This window comes from Gopherus flavomarginatus, chromosome 1 (genome assembly GCF_025201925.1).
Source record: "Gopherus flavomarginatus isolate rGopFla2 chromosome 1, rGopFla2.mat.asm, whole genome shotgun sequence".
NCBI classification, from domain to species: Eukaryota; Metazoa; Chordata; order Testudines; family Testudinidae; genus Gopherus; species Gopherus flavomarginatus.
In genome coordinates, this window is record NC_066617.1 from 197,283,211 (window position 1) to 197,308,474 (window position 25,264).

Genomic DNA, 25,264 nt, shown 5'->3' on the forward strand with positions numbered 1-25,264 from the left:
GCTTTCTGACATAAGTTTTCATGTCTGACGAAGTGGGTATTCAGCCATGAAAGCTCATGCTCCAATACATCTGTTAGTATATAAGGTGCCACAGGACTCTTTGTTGCTCTTTACAGATCCAGACTAACACGGCTACCCCTCTGATACTGCACCCTTAATATTACATACTATTAAGTGTAATCATTACACCATTATCAAACACTACAAAAAAACAGGAAGACTCAACTCTGTTCAGAGTTGAAGTAATTCTGTTTTACAGTTAGAGTCAAGCTCTAACCTGTGCAAAGCTGACTAGTGCTTCATTACATGTGACCTGCCTAATGGAGGGAGCAAGAATGCCTGTTGTGCTGAGTGCTTTGATGGTAACGGGTACTGAAGTCCAGTACATGAGGAAGGAGAACAAGCATCAGGAAATAGAAGAGAAATGAAGATGACTATAAAGGTGTTTGTTTTATATGGTAATGGATCTGAGCCAAAACTCAGGAGACCAATACCCCTGAATTTTAGAGAAGCTTTTAAATGGATCTGAACATTACAAGTTGGGCCCATTTCTAACATTACACAGTAATGGTCCAAAACATGTTTTTTTTGTTTTTTGTTTGTTTTTTAATCCTTTTTGGCTGGGGAAGAATTATTTACATTATTTTAAATGACTTGCCTTCAGTAAACTCACTTGTTTTATTCCAGGAATCCTGAAAACAGAAGTTTTGCCACCTTATTAGAACAGAAGCTTTGACGGTTATAACAGAGAAATCTTCCAGACGAGTCTGCAAAGCTACTGTGCTGCTACTAATACTCTTATTTGCATCAGTGTCGATGTATAATCTTGAAAGAAGCCAAACTCAAGAGTTGTGAAAGAATATTTTCCACAGATCTGGACTGCTTTTAAAGGGTCTCAGATTCTCACGGGGAAGACTTACATACTGCATCCGTAAAAGATTTCAAATGAGAAGATCAGCTGGATACTGCCAAAGCAAACTATAGGAATAAGAAAACTTCTACTCTAATAAGGTAACAAAGCTTCTGTTTCAATTTGAACATTCTGAACATTGCAGGTTGGGCCCATTTCCAAGACTATACAGTAATTGTCCAAAACAGCACACCTTTATCATCACCAGCACCACCACCACTCTTATTTTTTGGGGCTTGTTATTCTTCTTTATGTACTGGACTCTGTTATCTCTGTTACTATCAAACTGCACAGACAAAAAAAGCCATTCTTGATCCCTGCAGTATACCTCCTTGCAATACACACTCCCTGCAGGTCACATTTAATAACATTATTGTCAGCTGTGCCCTACAGATTAGATCTTGACTCATGCTATAAAAAGGACTATTTCAACCCTGAACAGAGCATAATCGTATGTTTCTGTTTTTTGTAGTGTTTGATAAAATTATAATGATCACACTTGGTAGTATGCAATCTTAAGGGCACAGTTAACAAGGCACAAGTGCATATTTAACTTTATGATTTCAATGCAACTTAAGTATGTGCTTGAAATTAAGCTTGTGCTTATGTCCCTTCTGAATAAAGATGGATTTCAACACTTGGTTAAACACATGCTCAAGTTTTTTAAGTTGAAGGCAAACATTTATCAGCTTCAGAGACATATTTTGTTATGTGAATACCAGAGTCATTTGTTTCCATTTTTTCCAGAGACTGCTGCAAACCTCAGGTTTTGGACTCCTGTCTAATTCATATATTACTCTTGCCTTAAACAAAGGAAAACTGCAGTTATTAATTATAATCCCTAAATGAGCAAACTATTAACTATTGTATCATCATGTGAGAATCTACATATACCTATAGACTATCAAAATACATATACATAGTTGTACGAATGCAAGTATAGCATTTAGTTAATATTCAATTCTCTGGGGTAAAATTAATTACTGCAATTTTCCATTAGTTAATGCCAAGAGTATTTCAGTTGGCTTGTAGGATAAGACAAGAATCTAAAACCTGAGGTTTGTGGCTGTGGATGGAGAAAACTAAACTAAATGACTCTGCTCTGTCTTTAACATACTTCAAAGTTTGGCTACAGAGCTCAATTTCGTGACTCAGGCCCCTTTATCAAGTTCCGCTGTTTATTTTTAAATTAAATTTGGATAATTTAACAGTATCTTTTTTAAAAAAACAGAATTTAGCTTACACGGCTTCAAAAGCCATTGATTTTTCAGGCATTCAAATCCCAACAAAATACCACTCTACAAGTACATGAGACTATCTTCTGGATAGCAGAGATTAAAATAAAAAATAATAAATATTTAAGACATTTTACTCATCTGTGATTAACTCTTCTTTGTAACCTGATATAATTTTCTGTCTTGTACATTACTACATTGCAGTTTCCCTCTTAAGCAGAAAATGTGTCATTACAGCCACAGATCAACTTTCTTTGAGCAGCTACTGTCACTGAAACCTAATGCATATTGCTGTTCATCATTGTCTTCTTACAAATTCTGAATAGAATGCAGTTATTTATATAGCAAGCCCAAATATTTCAACATTGCAATCCTGGAGTTCTAGCATCCTTAAAGAAATCCTCCCTTATGCCTCCCTCAAAGTGTTAATAGTAAAAACCTAAAATGCAGCAAACCTCAACATGTCTCTATGACAGATATAGCCAGTGCAAAAGTATATACACTGGGGCTGAAAAAAACAAGATAGCAAAGTCAGAGGTGCCACTACTGCCCACTTACAGCTGGTGGGCATGGTCCTTAATACCATTCCACTTCTTGTTTCTCCTAGCACACTGAAAATTGTGGCAAGACCTATATTAAGATAAATAGTATTTACACAATTTTAGAACAAATATTTTAAGATACCTTCATAAAGGGACATTGTCAACAATATTTAAGGAGTCAACGGTACTTAAATTGATTTGATTAATATAAATATTAAATTCTGTCCTTTCCAGTTTCATTCCTGTGATTCAAACTCTTATCAATATCTGGGTCATCTTTCTCCTTGACCACTGCCATCTCCTATCCTTGCCTTTTTATCTCCAATGCATTCAGAAAACCTTTGTTATAATCATCTTCTCTTGAAGATTCTCTTATAATCACCTGCAACTTGAAGCATGTCACTCCCCTCCATGAAGCTCATACTAACTTTCTCTGACCTTCTGCACTAATGGTCTTCAGTGGCCAAAGGAAGTTACTGCCTTTCAGGGAAGAACCATGTTTCAAAACATATCCAGCACCACTAGTCTCTTAGTGTAGAGATGGGGCCTTAATGTTTTTCCTTGCATAACATACAGAATCTATCCATACCCCAAACGCTCAAAAAACAAGGCTAACAAAAGTAATGCCATCCACTTTATATTTTAGCTTAGCCTGAAAGATTGCCAAAAAAATCCTCATAATGCTCAAGAGGCTTTCATTTTCCGCTGAGATGAGTGGAATAAAGAGAGTCTGGCTAATGCAATCCACAAATTAAGAGTATATTTTCTTCAATACAGTAAGATTCTCTTGGGACACTCTGGTGGTCAGCCTATCATCCCAATTAAGGAAAGAGGCCATTAGAAAAGGTGTGAAAAGACCTAACTGAAACACAATACTATATTCAATAACATTCACTACATTTCAGTATATTAATTTTAACTTGGCATTATCTGCGTTAAAATCCTGAAGCTTAAAATTCAACCTTTATTTAACTCCTGGTTAAAACCACTTAATGCCTTGGAAATGGTTGAATACAGAACAAAGGGAGAACTTTTGCCAATTCTATCATGATTAAGCAGCAGATGTTACTCTTCTCTATCAGATTATTCTCAAGTGGTTATCTGGGAGCAATCTAAATAAACGAGACATCCCAAATAAGTGAGTTATAATGTAATGATTATTTACAATTAAAATTACCCTATGAAAAAGCCTTTAAATAAAGCATTTCTGTAGAATATTATCAAATTTTCTACATTGCTATAAGCAACTCCAAATCCTCTAACTACATAGCAAAGTTCAAATACAAAACAACTATTTCTGTGTCACAGATCTGGTCAGACTCCCACTGCTTGCGGCCCATGGGACTGCTGTGAGAGGAATCTAACCTATGGATTCCTAGGTATTTTAAGCCTCTAGAGTCTGAACAGACTTTCAGAGTTTTGAGGTCCCTAGGCACACAGAGTGCAGACCATCTGTCTAGCACCCCTCTTGAGAGCTGCGCCCATGTGGCTCTGGTGCCCAGCCCCTGAAAACAGTGCTAACGTCTAAGATTCCCCTTACAGGTTAAACAACCACCTCTCCCTGAACGCCGCCCACAGGTGTGAGCCTTTTAGATTACATTTAACTTTCCAAAGCCATGTGGTAGCTGTGTCATATAGCACATGCAGACGTATAACATGTTATTGCTCTTTACTTGGTCACATGAGAAACACACAGATCCATACAAAATTAATAGACCCTACATACATTTTCCCTCACTCTAGCTCACCCTTCCCTGGGAGTCCTTAGGGGCCCATTTCTGTTCAGGTAGGTAGGTAGGTAGGCAGGCAGGCAACTTACCCCCTGCCACCAACTCATCTAGCTCCTGCAGCAGCTTCCCTCATCTTAAGCTAGTGACAAATTGCCAAAGAGTGAGTGCAAATACAGGAAATTGTGTCCTTTATAACATGCCACTCTCCTTTCTCAGGTTATTCCCTGGTCTCCCGTTGAGGCTGACAGAATCCTACGGTACCAGGTGATTTTGTTGCTAGGTGACATCTCCCCTGCTAAATCAGTTCCTCTGGGAAGCATCCAGCCTCTTGTCTAGAGCAACTACTTTCAAGTGTCACTCGAATCAACAACACTTTTTTGTTAGCCTTTGCCTTCTACCTTTGAAATTTCAGTTCAACAGAGAAGGCAAAAAGCTGCACCCTCAAAATGGAATCTGCAGCTTGGTAAAGATACATATAGAGAGTTCATAATCTCATACAGAATTCACAAATTGTATGGACACAGCCTCCAAATCCTGACAGCCTTTAAAATAGAAAGCCAGGCGTCAGCTGGTTTATGAGATGACAATACTTAAGGATCCAGTCCAAATCCCACATAAAACATTGACCCAAATTGACTTCTGTGGCAGTGGGGACCAAGGAAGGATTTACAGAAATTAAAGGCAGATATAAACATTAACCGTTCAGAACTTTTAATTGATCACTCTGGGTTCCTCTGATTCTATGGCCATAGCAAAGCACTCCTGATACACTCAATTTACTTAAAAGGCACCAATTTAAAACAAAGTGTCAGAATTCTACACACCTTCACTGAGCACCTTTAGACTATTACCTTGTTACATAAGGTCTTACATACTTATTCACAGTTCTGGGTATACCGCATTTATAAGCAAAGTGCATTTTGGATACTTTGAATATGCTTGAGATGAGTATCCTGGCCACATATAGCAAAGTACAGATAAATGTCATATGCTGTTTCAGTAGTTTTTACAATACATTTTATATACATGATTCTCTAGCAGAGACCAGGATAATGACAAGAAACCGCTGCTGTGTACTGGAACCCTACCCAGATGGTATCATTCTGGGATACTAAATTGGGCATTTGAGAGTCCCTTGTTGGTAGACATTATCTTGCTGAAAAATGACTCCATTTCCAATCTCTTTAAGGTCTGTAAAATCTTGACTAGCGTCAAGACAGCGAATACGGAAATGTTATTTACTCCTTCACATAACTCAAGAGCTAAAGGTCACCCAATGAAATTAATAGGCAGCAGGTTTAAAACAAACAAAAGGAAGTACTTAACACAATGCACAATGTCAACCTATGGAACTCCTTGCCAGGGAATGTTGTGAAGGCCAAAACTATAACAGGGTTCAGAAAAGAACCGTGTAAGTTCCTGGAGGATAGGTCCATCAACGGTATTAGCCAGGAAGGGCAGGGATGCAACACCATGCTCTGAGTGTCCCTAGCCTCTGTTTGCCAGAAGCTGGGTGTGGGCGACAGGGGATTGATCACTCAATGATTGCTGGTTCTGTTCATTCCCTCTGGGGCACCTGGCATTGGCTACTGTCAGAAGACAGGATACTGGGCTAGGTGGATGTAGCGGGGTGGTTACCCCGCTCCTGCCCTGAAGGGCTTAAAACAGCTCAGGAGAGGGCTGTGGCTGGGGAAAGAAGCCTGGGCTGATTGGGGAAAGTAGACTCAGTTGTGGCCCAGCTGGCCCCTATAAGAGCTGTAAGCCAGAAACCCAGGCAGTCTCTCTCTAGCTGTAGAGGGAGATGGACCAGGCTGCAGCGACCTAATCAGGTATCAAGAGTGCAGCAGGGCTGGAGAAAGGCCAAGGGAGCCGGGGAGCTCTGGCCTAGGAAAGCCCCAGGCGTGGTACTGGGTTGCAGCAGCAGCCCATGGGTAGCCAGAGGCAGCAGGTCCAAACCCCTTTGCCTGTGATGAGTGGCTTATACTGCAGTCTGCCCCAGTGAACAGGGGCTAGATGGAGACTGGATAGTAGCTATGACTGAGGTGAAGTGGGTGGGGGTTCCCCTGGGAGGGGGAGACCTAGACTGTGGGGGTACTGCCAGAGGCAGCATCCAGTTAAAAGGGCACCGTGGTCCTGGGAGGGACACGGGGGCCCAGTGGTAGCCGATCACCGGCTGGCAAAGGGCGCTCCAGAGGGCTGGTGAGCTAATTCCTGAGGATGACTAGCAGAAGGTGCCGTAGGCGTGAGTCTGTACCCTTACAGTGGACCATTGGTCTGACCAGTAGGGCCTTTGTTATGTTCTTGTGTTCTTATGTCCTAGTTGCATGGGAGCCCACTATTAGGAGAATACTACAATGTTTCCTTCAATCCAGCTATTGTGTAACATTAAATGGCTTCAATCATCCTTTTTCTATTTATTTTTAGGTAAGATCATGTTTAGCTAGAATCATCCTGTTCAACTGCTCATGAACGCCATGTACATCTGTGCTCTCCTGAGCACATCTGAACGGAGAATTATGTCAGAGAAAAACCTAACTTTGTATGTCATTAGTTAGAGTGGCATATCCTATACTAACCAGGATATTTTTATATTGGATATGCATGACAGGCTGCAGTGTTAAAAACTCTTAGATAAGAATTCTAGACATTCACTGTCTGGATCAGTGACTGGAATATTAGCAGCATAAATAGAGTATTGTAGTAGATATACATAACTGTTGTGGACAGTTACCTCTAATGTTTGGTAAATAGTTACTGTTTGCTATATCAGGAAAGTTTATCCAGAACCCCTAGAGATGATTCATTCATCTTAGAGTTTGAGGTGGCACATTAGAGAAGCGCCTAGGGCTGACTTATGCAGAATGATGCAAATGTTTTCTTTTGCAGCAAGCAATCAGAAACTGAACACCTGTCATGCAGTAGTAGGTGTGAACTAGAAGCAGCAGTTACAGAGCCCATGCTCTGGCAGGTCTGTGGTGCTCTGCAGGCACAAAGTGGCTCTAAACCTGGACCATTGAGGATCTCAGGTGGCACAAGAGTTGACTTAGTTGACTACTACTCATGGACGCTGGCATAAAGAGGCTTGGTGGGGTGGGGTGTGGGGTTAGTGTGTGGCTTGGGTGTCTCAGTCTACCCCAGCTATCGCTGATACCTGGTGCAAGTTGGAAGAGGTGATCACAGAGCACAAATACTCCTTTGGTGCAGCACATTGACTCTGAAAATGGAGACCATTTCAAATTTATCTTAAGCATGTTTAAGACAGCTGTGTTTTTTCAAACACACTCTATGCATATATTCAGTGCAAACATTTTTCTATAATAAGGAGTAATGCAATTTCTAGAAGAGGGACCTTGCTTCACTGAACCAGTGCCATTTCATTTGATTGAAAGACATACATTTGCAAAGTCTGTCTCATCAGAGTTAACCTTTCTTAAACTGATATGTGCAATCTAGACAGCTTCAAGATTCAATTTCATACTTTTGTTCTCTAGTAAAATAACGACATTTTAAGTTCAGTGCAAGATGTATTACCTGCTCAATTCCCTTAAGGAAACTGGCAGAAGCAATTTTTAAGAAGAGGTGCGAAACTGAAAGAGGACAAAAGCCATCTTTCTAAGTAGAACAATAAATTCACCCCTAAAGATAGCACCAATGTAATGTTCTGTAAGGAAAAAACTAATATCCTGTATTATGACTGTATCCTAATAACCAACAAGTATTGCATCTCTTCAGTTCTCATCTTTGCTTACTATTACTTACATGCCCAGAATGTCGTAGAGAAAAAAAATCCAAAGCTACATTCTTGTACAAATCTGTAACTTTAACTAGCAGGAAGGATGGTCTAGCTGATAGTGCCTAGCACTGGGATAGCTGTAGACACAGGTTCAAGTCCTGGCTCAGCCGCTGACTTCCTGTGTGACCATGACTAGCTAGCTTAAATCTTCCCTGTGCCTCAGGTCTCCATCTGCAAAATGGGAATAATACTTCCTTCCTTTACAGGGGTGTTGTGAGGATTAAGTCTATTAATGACTGTTGGTCATTCAGAAACTACACGGGTGAAGCCCATGTAAGCAGTGAGACAGAAGTATTTAGATGGGAGAGCTTCATTTTGGAATATGTCCAGTTTAGAAAACAGAAGATTTACTTAGCAAGGTCAAAAACTCTCTAACTGGAAGTCTGGTTAACCCCCCCTCCCAAAAGCTCTGGATTCTGATCTTAACCTTTTGAGATCACCCTGTCCACAAACTAATCAGAACTTCAATAAACCTCCACTTAGGGCTTTAACATGCGAAGGCTGAGCTCTCTAGTTGCAAATAGCAAAGCACTTAAGCATGTCCTCAACTTTCAGCATGTGATCAGTCTGATGCTTAAGTGCTTTGCTAGATAACACAGGAACAAACCCTTAATTTCCTTTCTCAACAAATCTATTGTACTGTCTGTTAACAAGCTGCTTAACTTTGATAATATTCCACCAGGGGTTGAGGTATGCTTGATTTTAAAAGACCCCGATGGAGTTTGGCTATTTGTACTACTGAAATCTCAAGCACAAACTCTCTCTCTCTCAGCTTTGAAACAGCTGTCCATCATGGTACTATCTGAGTGCCTTTTGTGTTAAGTCAAAAGGAATAGCAAAGTCCCTAACGACATTCATGGAGTCTCTGGCACATCTTCCTTTTTGAAGTAAAACTCTGCTTCGGTATGGTTTATTTTATTTTATTTTTTTTAAATTAATTGATTTTTTTGGGGGTAGAATGGGATGTCAACATTGTGAGTGTCAAATTTTTCACTGAAAGACCTTCACCAGATTAAAAGCTTTTAAACATATCCTGAAGCGGCTCTGAATTCAGGCGGTTTAAGAAGACAACTGGCATAGTGGAAATTTCAAAGGTAGAAGGGCTTTTGGGATGAAGGATACAGTATTCACATAAAAAAGGCTAGATTTTCAAATTTAAGTGTGTGCATATTTGCATGTGTAATTTATGTACATAAATACCTAATATACAAGTGTAAATTCTAGGTGTTTGTGCACACACAATCAGTTAGTCTAAGTGATCATATCTAGTCTGATTTGTGAATACACACTGTGAATTTCTTATTTATTGACTTATACGGGGAGCCTAGGGATCCCAGTCAAGACTGGGGCTCCTCTGTGTTTATGCATGGAAGATAGCCGTGTGCAAATATATTCACACAATTTCATCTGCTTAATTCAGAAAGTTGGTCCAGAATATTTTGCTTGAAATTGGAGCTTGTTTTCTTAAACTCTATGTCCACCCATACAGCTTTGCCTAGCCTTGGATTTGTTCTTTTGGCTATATTCTAATTAGTGGCTTTTGATCATAAACAGCACTTAGTTTAGCAAACACTTCACAAATATTACCCAATTAATCCTCCCAGTGCTCCTGTGAGATAAGTAAGGCATATTCTCCTATTCTGGAAGTGAGGAAACTGAGGCAGAGAATTGAAATGATTGCGTTTGAGAGGTGATGCCTCATCCAAGTCTATAGTCCTGGAGTTAGCATTTGAACTCAGAAGTTCCCAGTATCCAGTCCAGTGTTTGAACCACTAGACCACATCTCCTCAAAGGAAGAAACTAAAATAAAACACATTTTCAGATGCTCTTTTTTAAGATGGGAAAAATATTCCAAAATACACCTCATGAGACCTTTCTATTCTGATCAGCTCTGAAAGTTAAAAGGCAGAGTGCCCCATATTTTTCCAGATTTGTAAATTTTCTTCTAAAATGTAAAGCCATTCATCCCTTTCACAGTGTCTGCAGATTCCAGAGTTTCTTTTGTTACCTAAAGTCATGTCAATATTTATGCAATTAAGTTTAAAAGAGTTTGTGCATGGAAAGTCGGGATTAGCATCTTTGCTGAAGAACATTAGTGGTAGTAGCAAGGCAGAATACATCATGTAGCTACAAAAGATGGGTAGGATATAGTACAGTAACAAATACTTGAGAGCACCAATCTGAACGGAGGAGGGCACCAATACTTCCTTTTTAATCACCTAGCATTCTCTACCAGTTTTCCTATGGCAAACTAGTAATCTAGGTAAAAGATGAGAGCAACTCAGAAACAGGAAGCATCTATCAGTGTGTGAGGGAAGAAACCTTTCCTAAGATGATCTTCTTTCTTCCCCAACCCCAAAAAGGTACTTCAGCAGCAGACAGCGCTGAGCCTCCAAACACATGAAATAGCTCAGGTTCCTCAGCTCTTGCAAAACGCCCAATGATGTGTAGAATTTACAAAGCCTGAAGCGACATATAGCTGGCATTCAACCTGTCAACTATCTCTGACTATTAAAAAGCAGCAGAGTTATGATGTTAACGTCTGAAACATACACACACTTCATTGAATATATCGTTTTGCTGTCACTAGTATTGTGATAAGACTTTTATAAGCTATCTAAAAGGCAAAAATGCAGTTTTATAGTGAATTCAAAATTGCAGCAGCTAAAAAAAGCAGATTTAATATGTCTGATGAATACTGTAAACATAAAAATACATAAACCATCAAAAATAATGCAATATAAACTAGCCACAGCACTATCAAAGCCATTAGGCATATGCTAGAGATAGCCTGGCTGTCTATCAGAGAATTTCAAGCTGGGTCACCTTACATTAGTACTTAAGCATATAAAGACTGTAAAAGCACTGTGTAAGACTTAACACAGAATTCACTTCTTTTTGTGGGAGTAGATCAGAACTTTTTACAGCACTTTTAAGAAAGGCAACCTCGCAATGCATTTTCAGTAAAGTTCTAACCAATTAAAATACTAAATCACAATATTCAATAGCTAAAAGTTGGAGGAAAAGATTAAGGCTGACTAAGGGTTTTACGGCAAATTCTCTGGAAAGTTCATGTTGTTGTATATATCTAAACACCAGTGATATGGATTTTGCGGGGGACAGCATGTCCATATCAGTATTGAAAATGATGTGTGTGCAAGTGCCACTGTGTGTATGTGGGCTGTTTGAGTATGCCTGCCCCAGTCTCATCAACCTTGTGGCCAGAGAGGACTAAACAGAATGGCAGGAAAGGTCTGAGTGCAGGAATTGCTGCTGCGGATGGTCTGGGGATGAGAGGGCAATATGACCGTGATTTATCACAGCTTTGCTCTACTTTGAATTGTACATGACATACAAAACTCAGCCACTTTCATTCAACTGTGCGTTCAATTCGGGGACTGATTTTCTTTAGAAATACTTTCTGGCTGGTTCCTACCATCAGTGTGCTGTAACCTGCCACATGTTGCTCAACACCAGGGGTTCACAAGCAGAAAAGGGACACAGGGACAGGATTACAGTTTGCATCAGATTTACCTACCCCTTCCCTCTCAATTGTTTCATAGGCCTTGGCTACACTCACACTTTACAGCGCTGCAACTGGGGTGTGAAAAAACACCCCCCTGGGCGCTGCAAGATACAGCGCTGTAAAGCGTCAGTGTAATCAGGGCAGCAGCGCTGGGAGCGCGGCTCCCAGCGCTGCACGCTACACCCGTAAGGGATGTGGTTTACATGCAGCGCTGGGAGAGCTCTCTCCCAGCGCTGCTGCTCTGACTACACTCACACTTCAAAGCGCTGCCGCGGCAGCGCTCCCGCAGCGCTGCCGGGGCAGCGCTTTGAAATTCCAGATGTAGCCATACCCTAGTCTTAGCTGCCGCATGGCCTTAGCAAGCTGGGATGCAGATCTTGCTGTTGGCTCCACTGAAGGGTCACCAGTTGGGAAACAGAGACACTGTTTGAGAACTGAGCATACAAAAGTAGTAACAACATTCTGCCTGACCTCGGCATATTTGACTGATAAACAGAGTTCTAAAGTCACCATTATAAGATTCAGAATCTGTGCCTGCTGCACCATCCCTGGCAACAAGCTGCTTCCTTCCATACACTGGTAAATACTCTAATCAGATGAGGATTTACAGTAGATATGTCAAGATGGCCTTGCTGTCTCCTCTCTACACCCCACCACTGCTCTGCCTGATGTCTTACACAAACTGCATATTACATGAAATTTATCAGATCAGGAGAATACAAATTCCAAGCTAAGCAGATAGTTTATTCTCCTGTGTGTTGTGGGTGTAACAATACTGTTCTCATCAGGCACTCAAGGCCACGCAGACAATCAAGGAACGTATTTCCAGCTCTGAACAGCAGTGCTCAGTGCTGTGGGCTGTGTCAGTCACAAACTGCAACCTGGTATGAACTGTAGCATGTGTTGTCTCATTATCCTTTGAGAGATCACTAGCATCCAGGGAGGCAGACATATTTTCCTGGGCAAATAACTTGTCTATATGTCTCCCAGCGTTGTCACAAGACACACACAGTTAGATTCTAGTCCTCACTAGTATTGTGTTTCTGAGACAGACTGATTTTCCTAACGCCAAGGGCACGTATCCAGTCAGCATCAATACCTGCACTGCTCTTGCTATTACTGCTGAGATTGACTTTTATAGCATGTGTCTAGCTAGCTAGCGAGAATAAGTATGTAAGGCACTTATTACTCTGAAATACAAATATTCAACAAAAGTATTACGAAGTGAAAGGATGCAGAATGCTGCTTGCTTTTTTTGTTCCCTGGTGTTGCACAGGTCCTTTTATATATCTATACGTGCAACAATTTTTTTATTTTAATTTTTTAAAAATCAACTATGCTTACCAACTAGTCCGAAACCACTGCAGGCAGTGATGGCAATTAATATGAACTGTATCATAACTAAGTTCCTGCCACCTTCTTCACTGCATGTATTAATGACAAATTGCCACGTGCAGAACGCTGGTTGCTTTTGTCTGAGAACTAAATTTGTTATTTTGGATCCCTCAACCATATAATTCTCTTCCAGTGAAGTCAACCAATGCAGTCAAAGCAGTGCACACACGACAAAAGGGTGGGACAAGAAAGATTCCTGTATTTCTCTCTCTCTCTCAGGGACTAAAATCACCTTCCATTCCCATGTTTTTCAACGTGAGCATCTTCAAAATCTCCTGATTTCCCACAATCCATTTCAGGAATTCTGGTTTAAACAGAGGATACACTGTGAAACTGCTGGATTCCCTATGTCAATGCAAGAGTCTCTTCCAGGGTCTACATACTTAGAGCCTTATGTGGATACAAAAATTTGTATCTGCATCTGATCCACAAATTTGCAGGGCTATAAACATACTGCTAAACAGAAGATTCTCTGTGCATCTGCCAGTATCCCAGGGACAATACAGGATTCCCAATAGAACTATGCTAGAATTCTTGGCTCAATATAAGAATCTTAAGGGATTTCCAGGTTAAGGGCAGAGCTCCCTGCTTAACCTTATTGCTACATACATATTCTCTTATGAAAAAAGGACACCTGGTTTCCACTAATAAACCTTCTTTACTGGGCACACAGTCATGAGGCTTAAGGGCTGAGGAAGGCTTGCATTTGTTTCTTAATTTATTGAAAAACTATGTTCAACAGGATTAGGTCTCTTAATAAAAAAGATGGGGTGCTAATTCCTCAAGGTACAAATGGTTTATAAGGAGCTCTGCAGTAAACGGTAGCTCTGGAAATAGTAGGCACATAATCATGCAGAGAACTAAAATAAAAAAAAAGTCAACCACCCAAGCTAAGTTCCCTCTAAGCTGCGTGACTGCATAGCCATGCAGCAGCCTATCAAGGGCCACAACGCAGAGAGGCACCTCCCCCGTGGGCGCAGTTCCAGACCTGCTGCAGCTGGGGAAAGCCGCACTCCCCCAGCACCCAGAGCTCTTGCGGCCTGGGAGAGGCACTTCTCCCCAGGCCCCAATCCCAGAGCTGCCATGGTGGGAAGAGAGGGCTGGGAGGAGTCCTCTCTCCCTGCCACAGTCCTGCGGCAGCCTGCACCCCAAACCCCTCATCCACAGCCCCACCTCAGAGCCCGCACCCCAAGCCAGAGACCTCACCCCTCTGCACTCCAACCCTCTGCCCCAGACCTGAGACCCCTCCCACATCCTGAACCCTTCATCCCCAGCCACATCCCCATCCCTGAGCCCTCACTATCTCACACCCCAACCCGCTGCCCCATCCCTGAGCCCTCTCCTGCACGCTGAACCCCACCCCCGCCACACAACATCTGCATATGGTGCACATAAAATTAATTCCATACATGAATGGGAAAAATTAGAGGGAACATTGCACCCAAGCCAATTCTCCAGCTGCAGAAAAGAATTATTTTCAAATGCGCTATTCATTTCAAATTCATTATTCAAATAGACTGCGTGTGAGAATAAGCTCAGATCTGGATATTATAAAGCTTCTTCATCAACTCAGATTTTTGAAGCCAATTCTTTCTTACAAAAGATATTTCATGAAACCTTTGTCTTTTCTGGCCTTGGAACTCTTACAGTGATACAACATGCTGTTTTATTAATATTTTACTTCTCTACATACCCTAGAATTCTTTTTGCATGGGTTTAGGAAAATTACAAAGAAATACGAATCACTTCACAATACAGACTTGACACAGTACAGGTTTTAAGCTGATCTGTACTCAGAATCAGAGGGATCCTGAGTTCGTTAGTATCAGGAATAAGCTCGACAGACTTCAACTTCCCTGCAACTGGAGGACCTTCAAAATCTGCAGTCCTTATCTGTATTTCACCATGAATTATGCCTAGAGTTGGAGAATTTGCAAGTAGTTTCTGTTGGTTTGCGCATGCACCCTGACGTGTCTTGTGCTTCTGTCCAAAGTGATAAAGTAGGTTGATGGACCAATTATTTCTCCAGTTCCTTCTCCCTGTGAATCTGACGGATCTGAAGGGCAGCAGAATACAGGCAGGGACCACACATCTCAAAGAACCTCCAGTTACAGGTGAATAATCTCTTCTTCTTTGAGTGATGGTCACTATAGTACTCTACTGTGGGTGATCTCTGGATGGAGATGGCATGTTCCCTGAAAGAATCTGATGGTTGCTACTTCAACAAATGGGTCTTGGGGACTTCCCAACTGTCTTTATTCTCTGAAGATAAAAGGCCAAGGCTCATCGATCAAGGAAATGGAGTTTACATTCTTCTGCAGACAATTGCGGTTTCGGGAAGAAAACAGCTAAGTGAATGGATTGGTTAAGATGAAATTGCAAGATCACTTTTGGTAAAAATGTTGGGTGTATGCATAAGGAAACCTTATCTTTGTGAAACACCGTAAATGGTGGGTCTGCCATTATAGTTCCCAGTTCACCAACCCTTCTAGCTGAAGTGATGGCTACAAGGAAGGCAACCTTCCTGGAAAGGAGGGAAATGGAGCAGGTTGCCAGCGGCTCAAAGGAGATTTTGTAATACTGAGTGTACCAGTGAAAAAATGAAGTAACCCTCCGCAGGAGAATGGAATATACTAATCGCTGCAAGGTGGACCTGCAAGGAGCTGAGAGTGAGACACAAAGGCTTCAAAGACAGAATGTAGTCCAAGATAAGGGAAATCTCTGCAGCTTCTGGTCTAACAGCTTTTTGCTGTACCCAAGAGGAAAAGCATTTCTACATACCTAGCCAAGTAACACTGCCTCATGGATTCTTTCCTGCTGTTACAGAGAATGTGCGGCCAAGGAACATGCCTGTTCTAGGGCTGATGCCCGTCCAAATACCACACTCTGAAGTGGAGCGGTCATGAATTGGGATGCTTGATCCTGCTGCTGCACTGGGTCAGAAGACTGGGAAAATTTGGGATGATAATCGGTGGATGGGATATATGTACAGCAGGTTGGGGAACCAGAACTGTCTGGGCCAGAAGGGGGCAATCATGTTGACTGTCACCTTGTCTCATCAGATTTAGGTAGCACCTGAGATATGAGCAATAGTTGGGGGAAGACAGAGTTGTTCTGGTCTGACCAGGAAAGCACCGCCCTGACAGTGGTAACTGAGGGCTCCCCGGGAACAATATGTGGCACACTTGTTGTTGGCTTGAGAAGCAAGTATGTCTCTGTTTGGAGTTTCCCATTGTGTGAAGATGTTGTCCTCGTCAATTGCGAAGTGCCTACTGAGTGAGTCTGCAAGCACATTCTGCATCCCTGGAAAGTAGGCTGGGGATAGGGTGATCTGATTTCTGATGCATCAGTTCCAGAGACTGACCACTTCGGCACACAGGGCTGTGGATTTCAAGCCTCTGCCCCCTATTCCTTGATGCAGAAAATGGTGGTGGTGTTGTCAGACATAATCAGGACATAAGGGAGCAAATGAGTGGAAGAAAGAACTTGCATGCCTTCCTCATTGCTTTAAGTTCCAGAATACTGATCTGCATCCTGGATTCTCCAGGTGTCCGTGTCTCTTGTGTCATGTGGTTGTCCACATGGACTCTCCAGCCTCACAGGGACACATTGGTGATGATAGTTTTGACCAGAGATGAGGGAAGAAAGAGCAAAGGTATCTTGAGGAACAGCAATGGATCTGGATCTTAATGAAATCTTTGCTGGTGCCGGAGGGTCTCGTGTTTTATGAGGCACTGGAGATAGTGGCACTGACGCACTGCTGGCTTGGAATCAGTGGATCCCACTGTGTAACAATCTTCTTCTGTGAGACTTAGAACATATTACATCCCCTCGGGCCAAGTTGGTGGAAGGACTATCCAATTTTTTTGAGGTGGACTTGGAGGAAGATTTAGTCTAGTGGTTTCCAAACTTCTTCGGCCGCTTGTGCAGGGAAAGTCCCTGGTGGGCCAGGCCGGGTTGTTTACCTGCCACATCTGCAGGTTCGTCCGACCACGGCCCCCAGTGGCTGCGGTTCACTGCGCCAGGCCAATGGGAGCTGCTGGAAGCGGCGTGGGCTGAGGGACATACTAGCCGCTGCTTCTGGCAGCTCCCATTGGCCTGGAGCAACGCTGCAGCCACTGGGAGCCGCGATCGGCTGAACCTGCGGATGCGGCAGGTAAACAACCAGGCCCGGCCCACCAGGTGCTTTCCTTGCACAAGCAGCGGAAGAAGTTTGGGAACTGTGACGTTGCAGTCTATATGGTTTTATAAAAATATGCTGATGAGTGAATATAATGTAACTGGATATGTTTTATGCAAAAGGTCTCTTGTGAGGTGTCAAGGTATCTTTCCCTAGTTTGAACTTCAGAGTACAAAAAGTGGGGACCTGCATGAACACTTCTAAGCTTAATTACTAGCTTAGATCTGGTAACACTGCCACCAGCCAGAAATTAGTGTCTGGCACACTTCCTGTTCCCCCAAAACCTTCCCTGGGGAATACAGATCCAAACCCCTTGGATCTTAAAACAAGGAAAAATTAACCATCCCCCTTCTTTCCCCCCAGACTTTCCCCTCCCTGGGTTGCCTTGAGAAGCTTCACACCGATCCAAACTCCTTGGATCTTAAAACAAGGAGGAATTAACCATCCCCCTTCCTTTCCCCCCATCAATCCCTGGTGAGTTCAGACCCAATCCCCTTGGATCTTAAAACAAGGAAAATCAATCAAATTCTTAAAAAGAAAACTTTTAATTAAAGAAAGAAAAACGTAAAAATTATCTCTGTAAAATCAGGATGGAAAATGCTTTACAAGGTACTCAGATTCATATAGACCAGAGGGACCCCTCTTTAGCCTTAGATTCAAAGTTACAGCAAACAGAGGTAAAAATCCTTCCAGCAAAAAGAAACATTTACAAGTTGAGAAAACAAAAATAAGACTAATCTGCCTTGCCTGGCTATTACTTACAATTTTGAAACATGAAAGACTGATTCAGAAAGATTGGGAGAGCCTGGGTGTACGTCTGGTCCCTCTTAGTCCCAAGAGCGAACAACCAACAAAACAAAAAGCACAAACAAAGATTTCCCTCCACCAAGATTTGCAAGTATCTTGTCCCCCTATTTGTCCTCTGGTCAGGTGTCAGCCAGGTTTACTGAGCTTTTTTAACCTTTTACAGGTAAAAGAGACATTAACCCGTAACCATCTGTTTATGACATAAGGTATCATTACAAAGCTTATAATCTACTGAGCGTGATCTTCCTATTTGTATAAATGCACCACACTTGTATCTGAAACTAGAAATATGAAATATAACTCTGAGGGCCTATTGTAATTATGCAAAGTGTGGACCATTAATGGTGGTTCGGAATTTTGATGACTCCCATTAATCAGGACAATTGTCTGCGGATGGCTGTGTTTTAGCTGTAAGTCTTCCTGTATACCTGTGTGCTGGCAAGTGGGCCATGAAGTCTTGCAGTGACATGTGATCATGTCACCTGAACTGGAATCCATCTTTAACCTGGTATCTTTCCATTGAGAAGGAGGGGGTGGGAACCTAGAGCGGGACGAAGAATTCCTGCTTATGCAAAACATATATAAAGGGGTGGAACAGAACAAAGAGAGGAGAGGAGCCATCATGAAGAATCCCCTAGCTACCACCAGAGCTGGAACAAGAGCTGTACTAGGGGAAAGAATTGTGCCCAGGCCTGGAAGGTGTCCAGTCTGAGGGAAAAACTTACTGAAGCATCTCTGAAGGTGAGATTATCTGTATTCAGTTTGATTAGACATAGATTTGCACATTTTATTTTATTTGGTAACTTACCCTGTTCTGTCTGTTACTACTTGAAATCACTTAAATCCTACTTTCTGTATTTAATAAAATCACTTTTACTTATTAACTCAGAGTATGTATTAACACCTGGGGGAGCAAACAACTGTGAATATCTCTCTATCAGTGTTATTAGAGGGCGAACAATTTATGAATTTACCCTGTGTAAAACTGATTTATTTGGGTTTAGACTCCATTTGGAGTTGGGCATTTGAGTGTTAAAGACAGAAACACTTCTGTTAGCTGCTTTCAGGTAAACCTGCAGCTTTGAGGCAAGTAGTTCAGACCCTGGGTCTTTGTTGGAGCAGACGGGTGTATTTGGCTCAGCAAGACAGGGTGCTGGGGTCTTGAGCAGTCAGGGAAAGCAGGGGTAGAAGTAATCTTGGCACATCAGGTGGCAGCTCCCAAGAGAGTTTCTGTGATCCAACCCATCACAGGAACCACTGACTTAATCCCATGCTTATGGGTGTGCTTCCTAACTTCCCAACTAGGCCCTGCTACGGGGTCTGTGGGAGCTGCTCCTCCGATATCGAAGTCGGACTTAAGAGCAGTAGGAGGCACGCTCCTCTCTGATTCAGGCTGACGTATAGAGGGGTCCATGGCCTGGGTGCAGTTGTGGTCTCATGGCCATTTCCATGAGATACTTCTGGAAACCAAGTGCTCCTTCTTCTTGAGTGCGGCTGGGGAAAGATTGACAAATACTGCGCCTAGTTGTGATGTCAACTTCTCTCAGGCAGTAGAGGCAGCGTTGGTGGTCGTCACTGACTGACAAGGATCATGGGCAGGAGACACAGTTTGAAGCCTGGAATTCTGGGCATAGTCCAGTACCCGAATGGGGTACTCGGGCAGGGGGAGACCCCTGAGCTCTACCCTATTCTAAACTATTAAAATAACTAAATCTGATAAAACTATACAATTATAATTATAACTGTGTCAGAGACTAGGACACTGAAGGTTCTGACCTGGACCATGTGGTGGTGAGAAGGAACTGAAGATGCGGTCGGTCTACCCTGCCTTTTATCGCCTCAGACGGAAGCATGTGGGGAACCAGGATACATGGGCAGACCAACAGACACTTTCAAATGCTCCAGCTCCAGGCACATGGTGCACATGAGTAACCCACAGTGAAATACAATAGGTACCATCACTCTAAGAAGAATCAGGAGTTTTAAACGCGCACAATAAAAACCCTCATGAAGGACTTAGACGCATGGTTCCTCTACGCCATTTAACTTTCACCTACTCTACAGTGGTATGACTCATTGCCATTCTCAAATTTCCCATGTCATATCAATGAGTGACATAGAACTGCTGAAATTTAACTAGAAATATGCCAGCTTGAAAGCATCATAATGATCAGTCAGAGAAAAGATGCTTAAGTTAATATTTGCTTGGGGTCTTCCCAAGACACCTAAATTAGATTTATCCCATTGAATTAAATATCCAAAAGAAAGAAGTATGATTTGATCTCCATCAGTTATCCTCCCAAATCTAGTGGTGACAACAGTTAACAGTAACTGTTTTCTTTACAGTGTGTGGGTGCCAAGTGTAAATTAATACACTCAAACAAAAATTGTGAAGCTATTGTTGCATATATTCTGTGAGAATTAAAATCCTGTATTAAAAGATAGCCACTTCAAAAAAATAATGTAGGAGGGAGAGGCCATTATGCAAGTAAAATATGAATAATCTTTTTCCATTCAGTCCCTCTAGAAAGTTCATCGTAGTCCAAAGTACATCAAGATAAAAGATACGTCCATAATTTACATCCCTCGAAATGTCCCCATTTATAGTTTTAAAACATTGATAGGTTTGTCCTCTTAATTCGCTAGCTATTTTCACTATAGACAAAGGAAGCACTGTATTTTAACACTTTTTCTATTTGAACATTAAGACCCAATTCCTTTCTAGATCGTCATGATTCTTATGCAAAAACCAAACAAACAGTTAACTTACCCACTTCATCTTGAATCTCCTCAGCAACCACTGGTACATTGTAGAGAAGGGAAAGAGACTGGTTCATGCGCTCATATATCACACGTAGGTGTGTCATAACCTAACGAAACAGAAGATCCATTTTGAGGGGAAATCATTAGCATTTTACCTACAGTCATCACTGCAGATCTATATATTACAAAGCATGACAGTTTTCAGAGGAAGAAGGTATAAACACACTGAGGCATGCCTCGTGGATTCTGTAAGTCTCCAGCATTGCACATTTCAGCTCTCTCTGGCAGGTGACACAGAAACAGTCTTTTGGCAATGGTTCTGCTTTCTGGCCCCTTCTTGTGTCCCTGCATCTGAGCTTACATCTTGTCTCAGCATCCTTGTCCATACCAAACACATGAACAAGGACTGAATGAGACGAGGGTATCAATGAAGGTGGTCAAAATTTTTTGGTTGAACCTGCTTTTTGATAGAAAATTGGGTTCTTGACTAAATAAACATTTTCACAGAAAGTGTTTGCTTTCTGTGTAAAATTTTGATTTTTTGATGAAAAACTGAATGTTCCAAAACCAAAATGATTTCATCCAAAAGTAAAAATTATTCAATTGAGAAATGCAGCTGTGGTAGCTGTAGTTCTGTTTTGTTACCTCATGTCCTCAGTTTCTATGAGCTGGGCTTCCCAACTGGACTTCCTCTCCCATGATGCACCATGCCACTGGACTCCCATGAAGCACCATCTCCCACCACCAAGAGGCTAGACCATGGTGCATTATGGATGACGTAATTTGACAAGGAAGCCCACTCTATACAAGAGAGTGGGGACATAAGACACCCAAACTACAACTCCTACGAGGCACTGCGGTAGCTTTTCATAACTAGAATATTTTGGTTTTTAATTTTTCACCAAAAAGTTACTTTTCTGCAGACCTTCCCTCCCCCGCCCCCCCCAAACAGTTTTCTGACCAGCTCTAGAAGTCAATAAAATATAGAGGAGGAAACATCCTTCAGTACCAAAATCTCAGCACTCACATTTGCTCTTATTGCAGTTCTGCTGTGCTGAGAAAACACAGGGACCAGTGCAGTTACATTCAGAAAAACATCTGCATTCCTTGTTCTAATTTCTCATTTGCCAATTCTCATTCTTCCTTGTCCAGCAACTGCCAAACTTCCCTGAATACTGCAAATTTCAGCTGCACACAGCCTCAGTTTTAAAGTAATCCAAATTTTAAGATAAATGGTCATATTAAAGGTAAAAAAAAAAAAAGGATTTTTTTAAGGTTCCTTCAGGGGATAGTTAGAGGTGAACATTTCAGATTCCAGTGATTTTGAAACAAAATCTCATCTTCCAAATCTGGCATAGAAGTTCAAACTAAAGGGTGTCCACTGTGTAAACCATGACATTAATGGAATTACATGTCTTTAATTTGGCTGCAAGCAATGCCTTAGCAGTTCAAGAATCACAGCTGGGGCAGAGTTTCCAATTACATGGTATCAGTAAAGAAAAAGCAGATTCTACAGATTACAGCACATATTTTCAAATTCAGCCACCGTGTCTACAAGTTTAACTGACATCTTGAAAGTCAACTACATCTCTGTTGGCTTCTTTTTTGTTCTATGTAATTTGCAAGAAAAATATGAAAAAACTGTTCCAAAACAAATGTATCAAGGGTTGCACATCATTCAGTGGTCGATGCGCCATGAAATACAGTGATCTCAGTTGAAAAGTGTTAGACACAAACAAAATGCACGATTTATAGTTATGGGCACCATGAAGTATCCTTACAAATGACTACAGAAATCCTGGTCAGAATGTTTAAGACCCTATTGTATTTAAAATTGTAAAAAAGAGGGAGTCAAATATTTAGCAGATAGTATCACAGTTTACAGTGTATATTCAGGAGACAGAAATTAATTTAAATTGCTGATAGTAGATTTGCAATAGTTCAAAACGTTGCTTGCCCTATTTTACTGATTATTACCTGAGATCTGATTTGGGCAGCTTTCTTTGGATCCACCATGCGGACATGTTCGAAGTGTTTGAGGGTATGCTGTCTGTCTTTCTGCTCTGCACGCACATACTTCTTCAGCATATTGAACACATGGCGAGGCTATGGAAGAAAAGCAGGAGAAAATTCTGAATTCAACATACTTTCCTGCATATCTGAGCACTGGGATATCTTAGATCAGAGGCTGAGACAAAGCACCAAAACAGTCACTGCTTGCAACACCTGCCCACTGAAGAAGGTGCAACTACTGGGAAGAACATCCAATCACTTGATCAGTATATTGCAGGTTATGCAGCTGGGCAACGGCCGCAGATCGATATGACCACTAGAGCGCGTTGGGAATGTCCAGCTTGGCCCAATTTAAATTCCATCTGTTACATTTCTCTCAGTGGGTCAATTGACACTGCAATTAAAAAACGCAGTGGGCCAGCGCCAGCTGAAGGGGGCTCAGGCTGCAGGACTGTTTAACTGCAGTACTGGCTGCAGCCTGAGCTCTGGGACCCTCCCACTTCACAGGGTCAAAGAGCCTGTCCTCCAGTCTGCAAGACTACACTGCAATTAAACAATCCAGCAACCCGAGCCTGAGTCAGCCGGCACAGGCCAGCTGTGGGTGTTTAACTGCAGTGTAGATGTACCCAGTAACTGTTTTACTGTTGGTGTCAGCAATAAGTAATCAACCTGAACTGCATGACAGGAACTGCCTAGTTAAGATGCTAATTGAGGTTTACCTGAAACTAGGAGTTCATACATTTCCACAGCTTGTCTAGGCCAAACACACTGCACCCACCAGGGACTCTCTGCATTCCTTCACTTCCCTCTCACTAGCTTCCTGTGGGCTATCCTCCCATCTTCCTCCATTTCAGGGACCCTATGCAACTCTTCCCTTTCTGTCCCTCATGTAAAGAGGATTTGTGCCCATACTACTGACCTTCCCCAAGGGAGAGGCTCTGTGTGCCCTCCCATTCCCCTTCCCCTCAATGTCCTCCCATGTCAAGGGCTCTATGTTCCCTCATCTCTATCCTCTCCCCCCTCAGAACCCAGATCCCTCCCCTCCTGGGTCCCCACTTTCCCTTCCCTACCTCTAGGTTCCCATTTTCCCATCTCCATACTGGAGGAGTAGGGTGGGAGTGAATCGAGAATGGGTTCAGAAGCTGTGAAGAAGACTGGGATAGGTGCTCATTTATAGGGATAAAGCCTGCTGAAATTTAATCAGGATGTGTACACTGATGTATAGGGTTCAAAGAGTTAAGGATCTCTTTAGTTTTCAAAAATCTTTAAAAAAGGAAAGAAAAGAAAAAAGAAAATCTCTTCTAAGGAAATTTCTAGCCTAGAGATAAAAAAACAAAATGCAATATTGTTTCCGAAGTCAAATAAAAAGTTTTATTGGCTTTAGAACTGAAATTCATTAGTGGTAGAGTCTTGGAATGAAACTGCCAGCAGACTCCTGCTACGGACAAAGTCCCTAAAAGTAAATAACCTTATGAGTACTGTAGGAAGGACAACGTGAACTGAAACAATAACTGTTAAAGGATTACAGAAACAGAGAGAGAAGAAAGGAAGCACAGGAGGTCTTAAAACAACGGTGGAATGTCAAAGAAAAGAAGTGAGATTATCTTTGTTGACATTTCAGTCCTCTTTGCCTCAAGAAATATTAAAAAATAAAAATAGGTAGGGTAGAGAAGACAAACAGATTAATTTCTATTTCCTGAAGAGAGTCTCCATTTAAGTTTCATGTTTAATGCCATGGGACACATTTCTTGTTTTCCTTCAACATGTTTTCGTCTACTGTGATGGCCAGACCCAGGAAGATTTACATTATCTGGGACAACTATACTAAGAGAGGTCTTATTGCTGTAGCAATAATACATTCCTCTTAAGGACCAGTTATTCTGCGAGCCCCATCTGCATAACATGGCAACATACTTTAAGCGTAATTATTGAAAAAACTGAGAAAAGCCCAAAACTTACTACTAACAGGAAGATACAACAGATAAATCATGAGAGACTAGAGCACCATTTGCCAAGAAGCGACTCTTGGATATTTGCACATGAAACTTAATTAAAAGCACAAGACATCAAATGAACTATTAAATGTACAGGTTTTTGTACAGCAGTGACACCTTAGTTTCTTTTCAACAGAGGGAAAAAAACCCCCTAGATATTCTGCATGTGCTCAAACAAGTCTGCAGGTTTGTTTTTAACTATACTGACCCAAAGTAAGACCTGGACAGTAATGAATGGTCTACTTATTTATCAAACAGCACAATGAAGGTTAGGAAATCAGGACTCTGAAGAAGCGTGACTTAAAGCTAAGGAGAGTTTTGATGTTGTGAAAAATTCTATTGTCTCACACTGATTCATAAAGTTCATTTGCCAATA

The 25,264-nt window shown here is 41.7% G+C and overlaps 1 protein-coding gene across 5 annotated transcripts in view; it reads right to left on the reverse strand.

Moving 5' to 3' along the window:
* Positions 1-25,264, reverse strand: part of APP (amyloid beta precursor protein) — a 353,581-nt gene that overhangs the window by 40,794 nt on the left and 287,523 nt on the right. For all 5 annotated transcript variants that reach the window (XM_050958058.1, XM_050958047.1, XM_050958026.1 and 2 more), the window contains 2 exons: positions 22,859-22,987; positions 20,889-20,988 (listed from right to left, as the gene is read on the reverse strand). In XM_050958058.1, the coding sequence (XP_050814015.1) occupies positions 20,889-20,988; positions 22,859-22,987 (229 nt within the window). The remainder of the gene's footprint in view (positions 1-20,888; positions 20,989-22,858; positions 22,988-25,264) is intronic.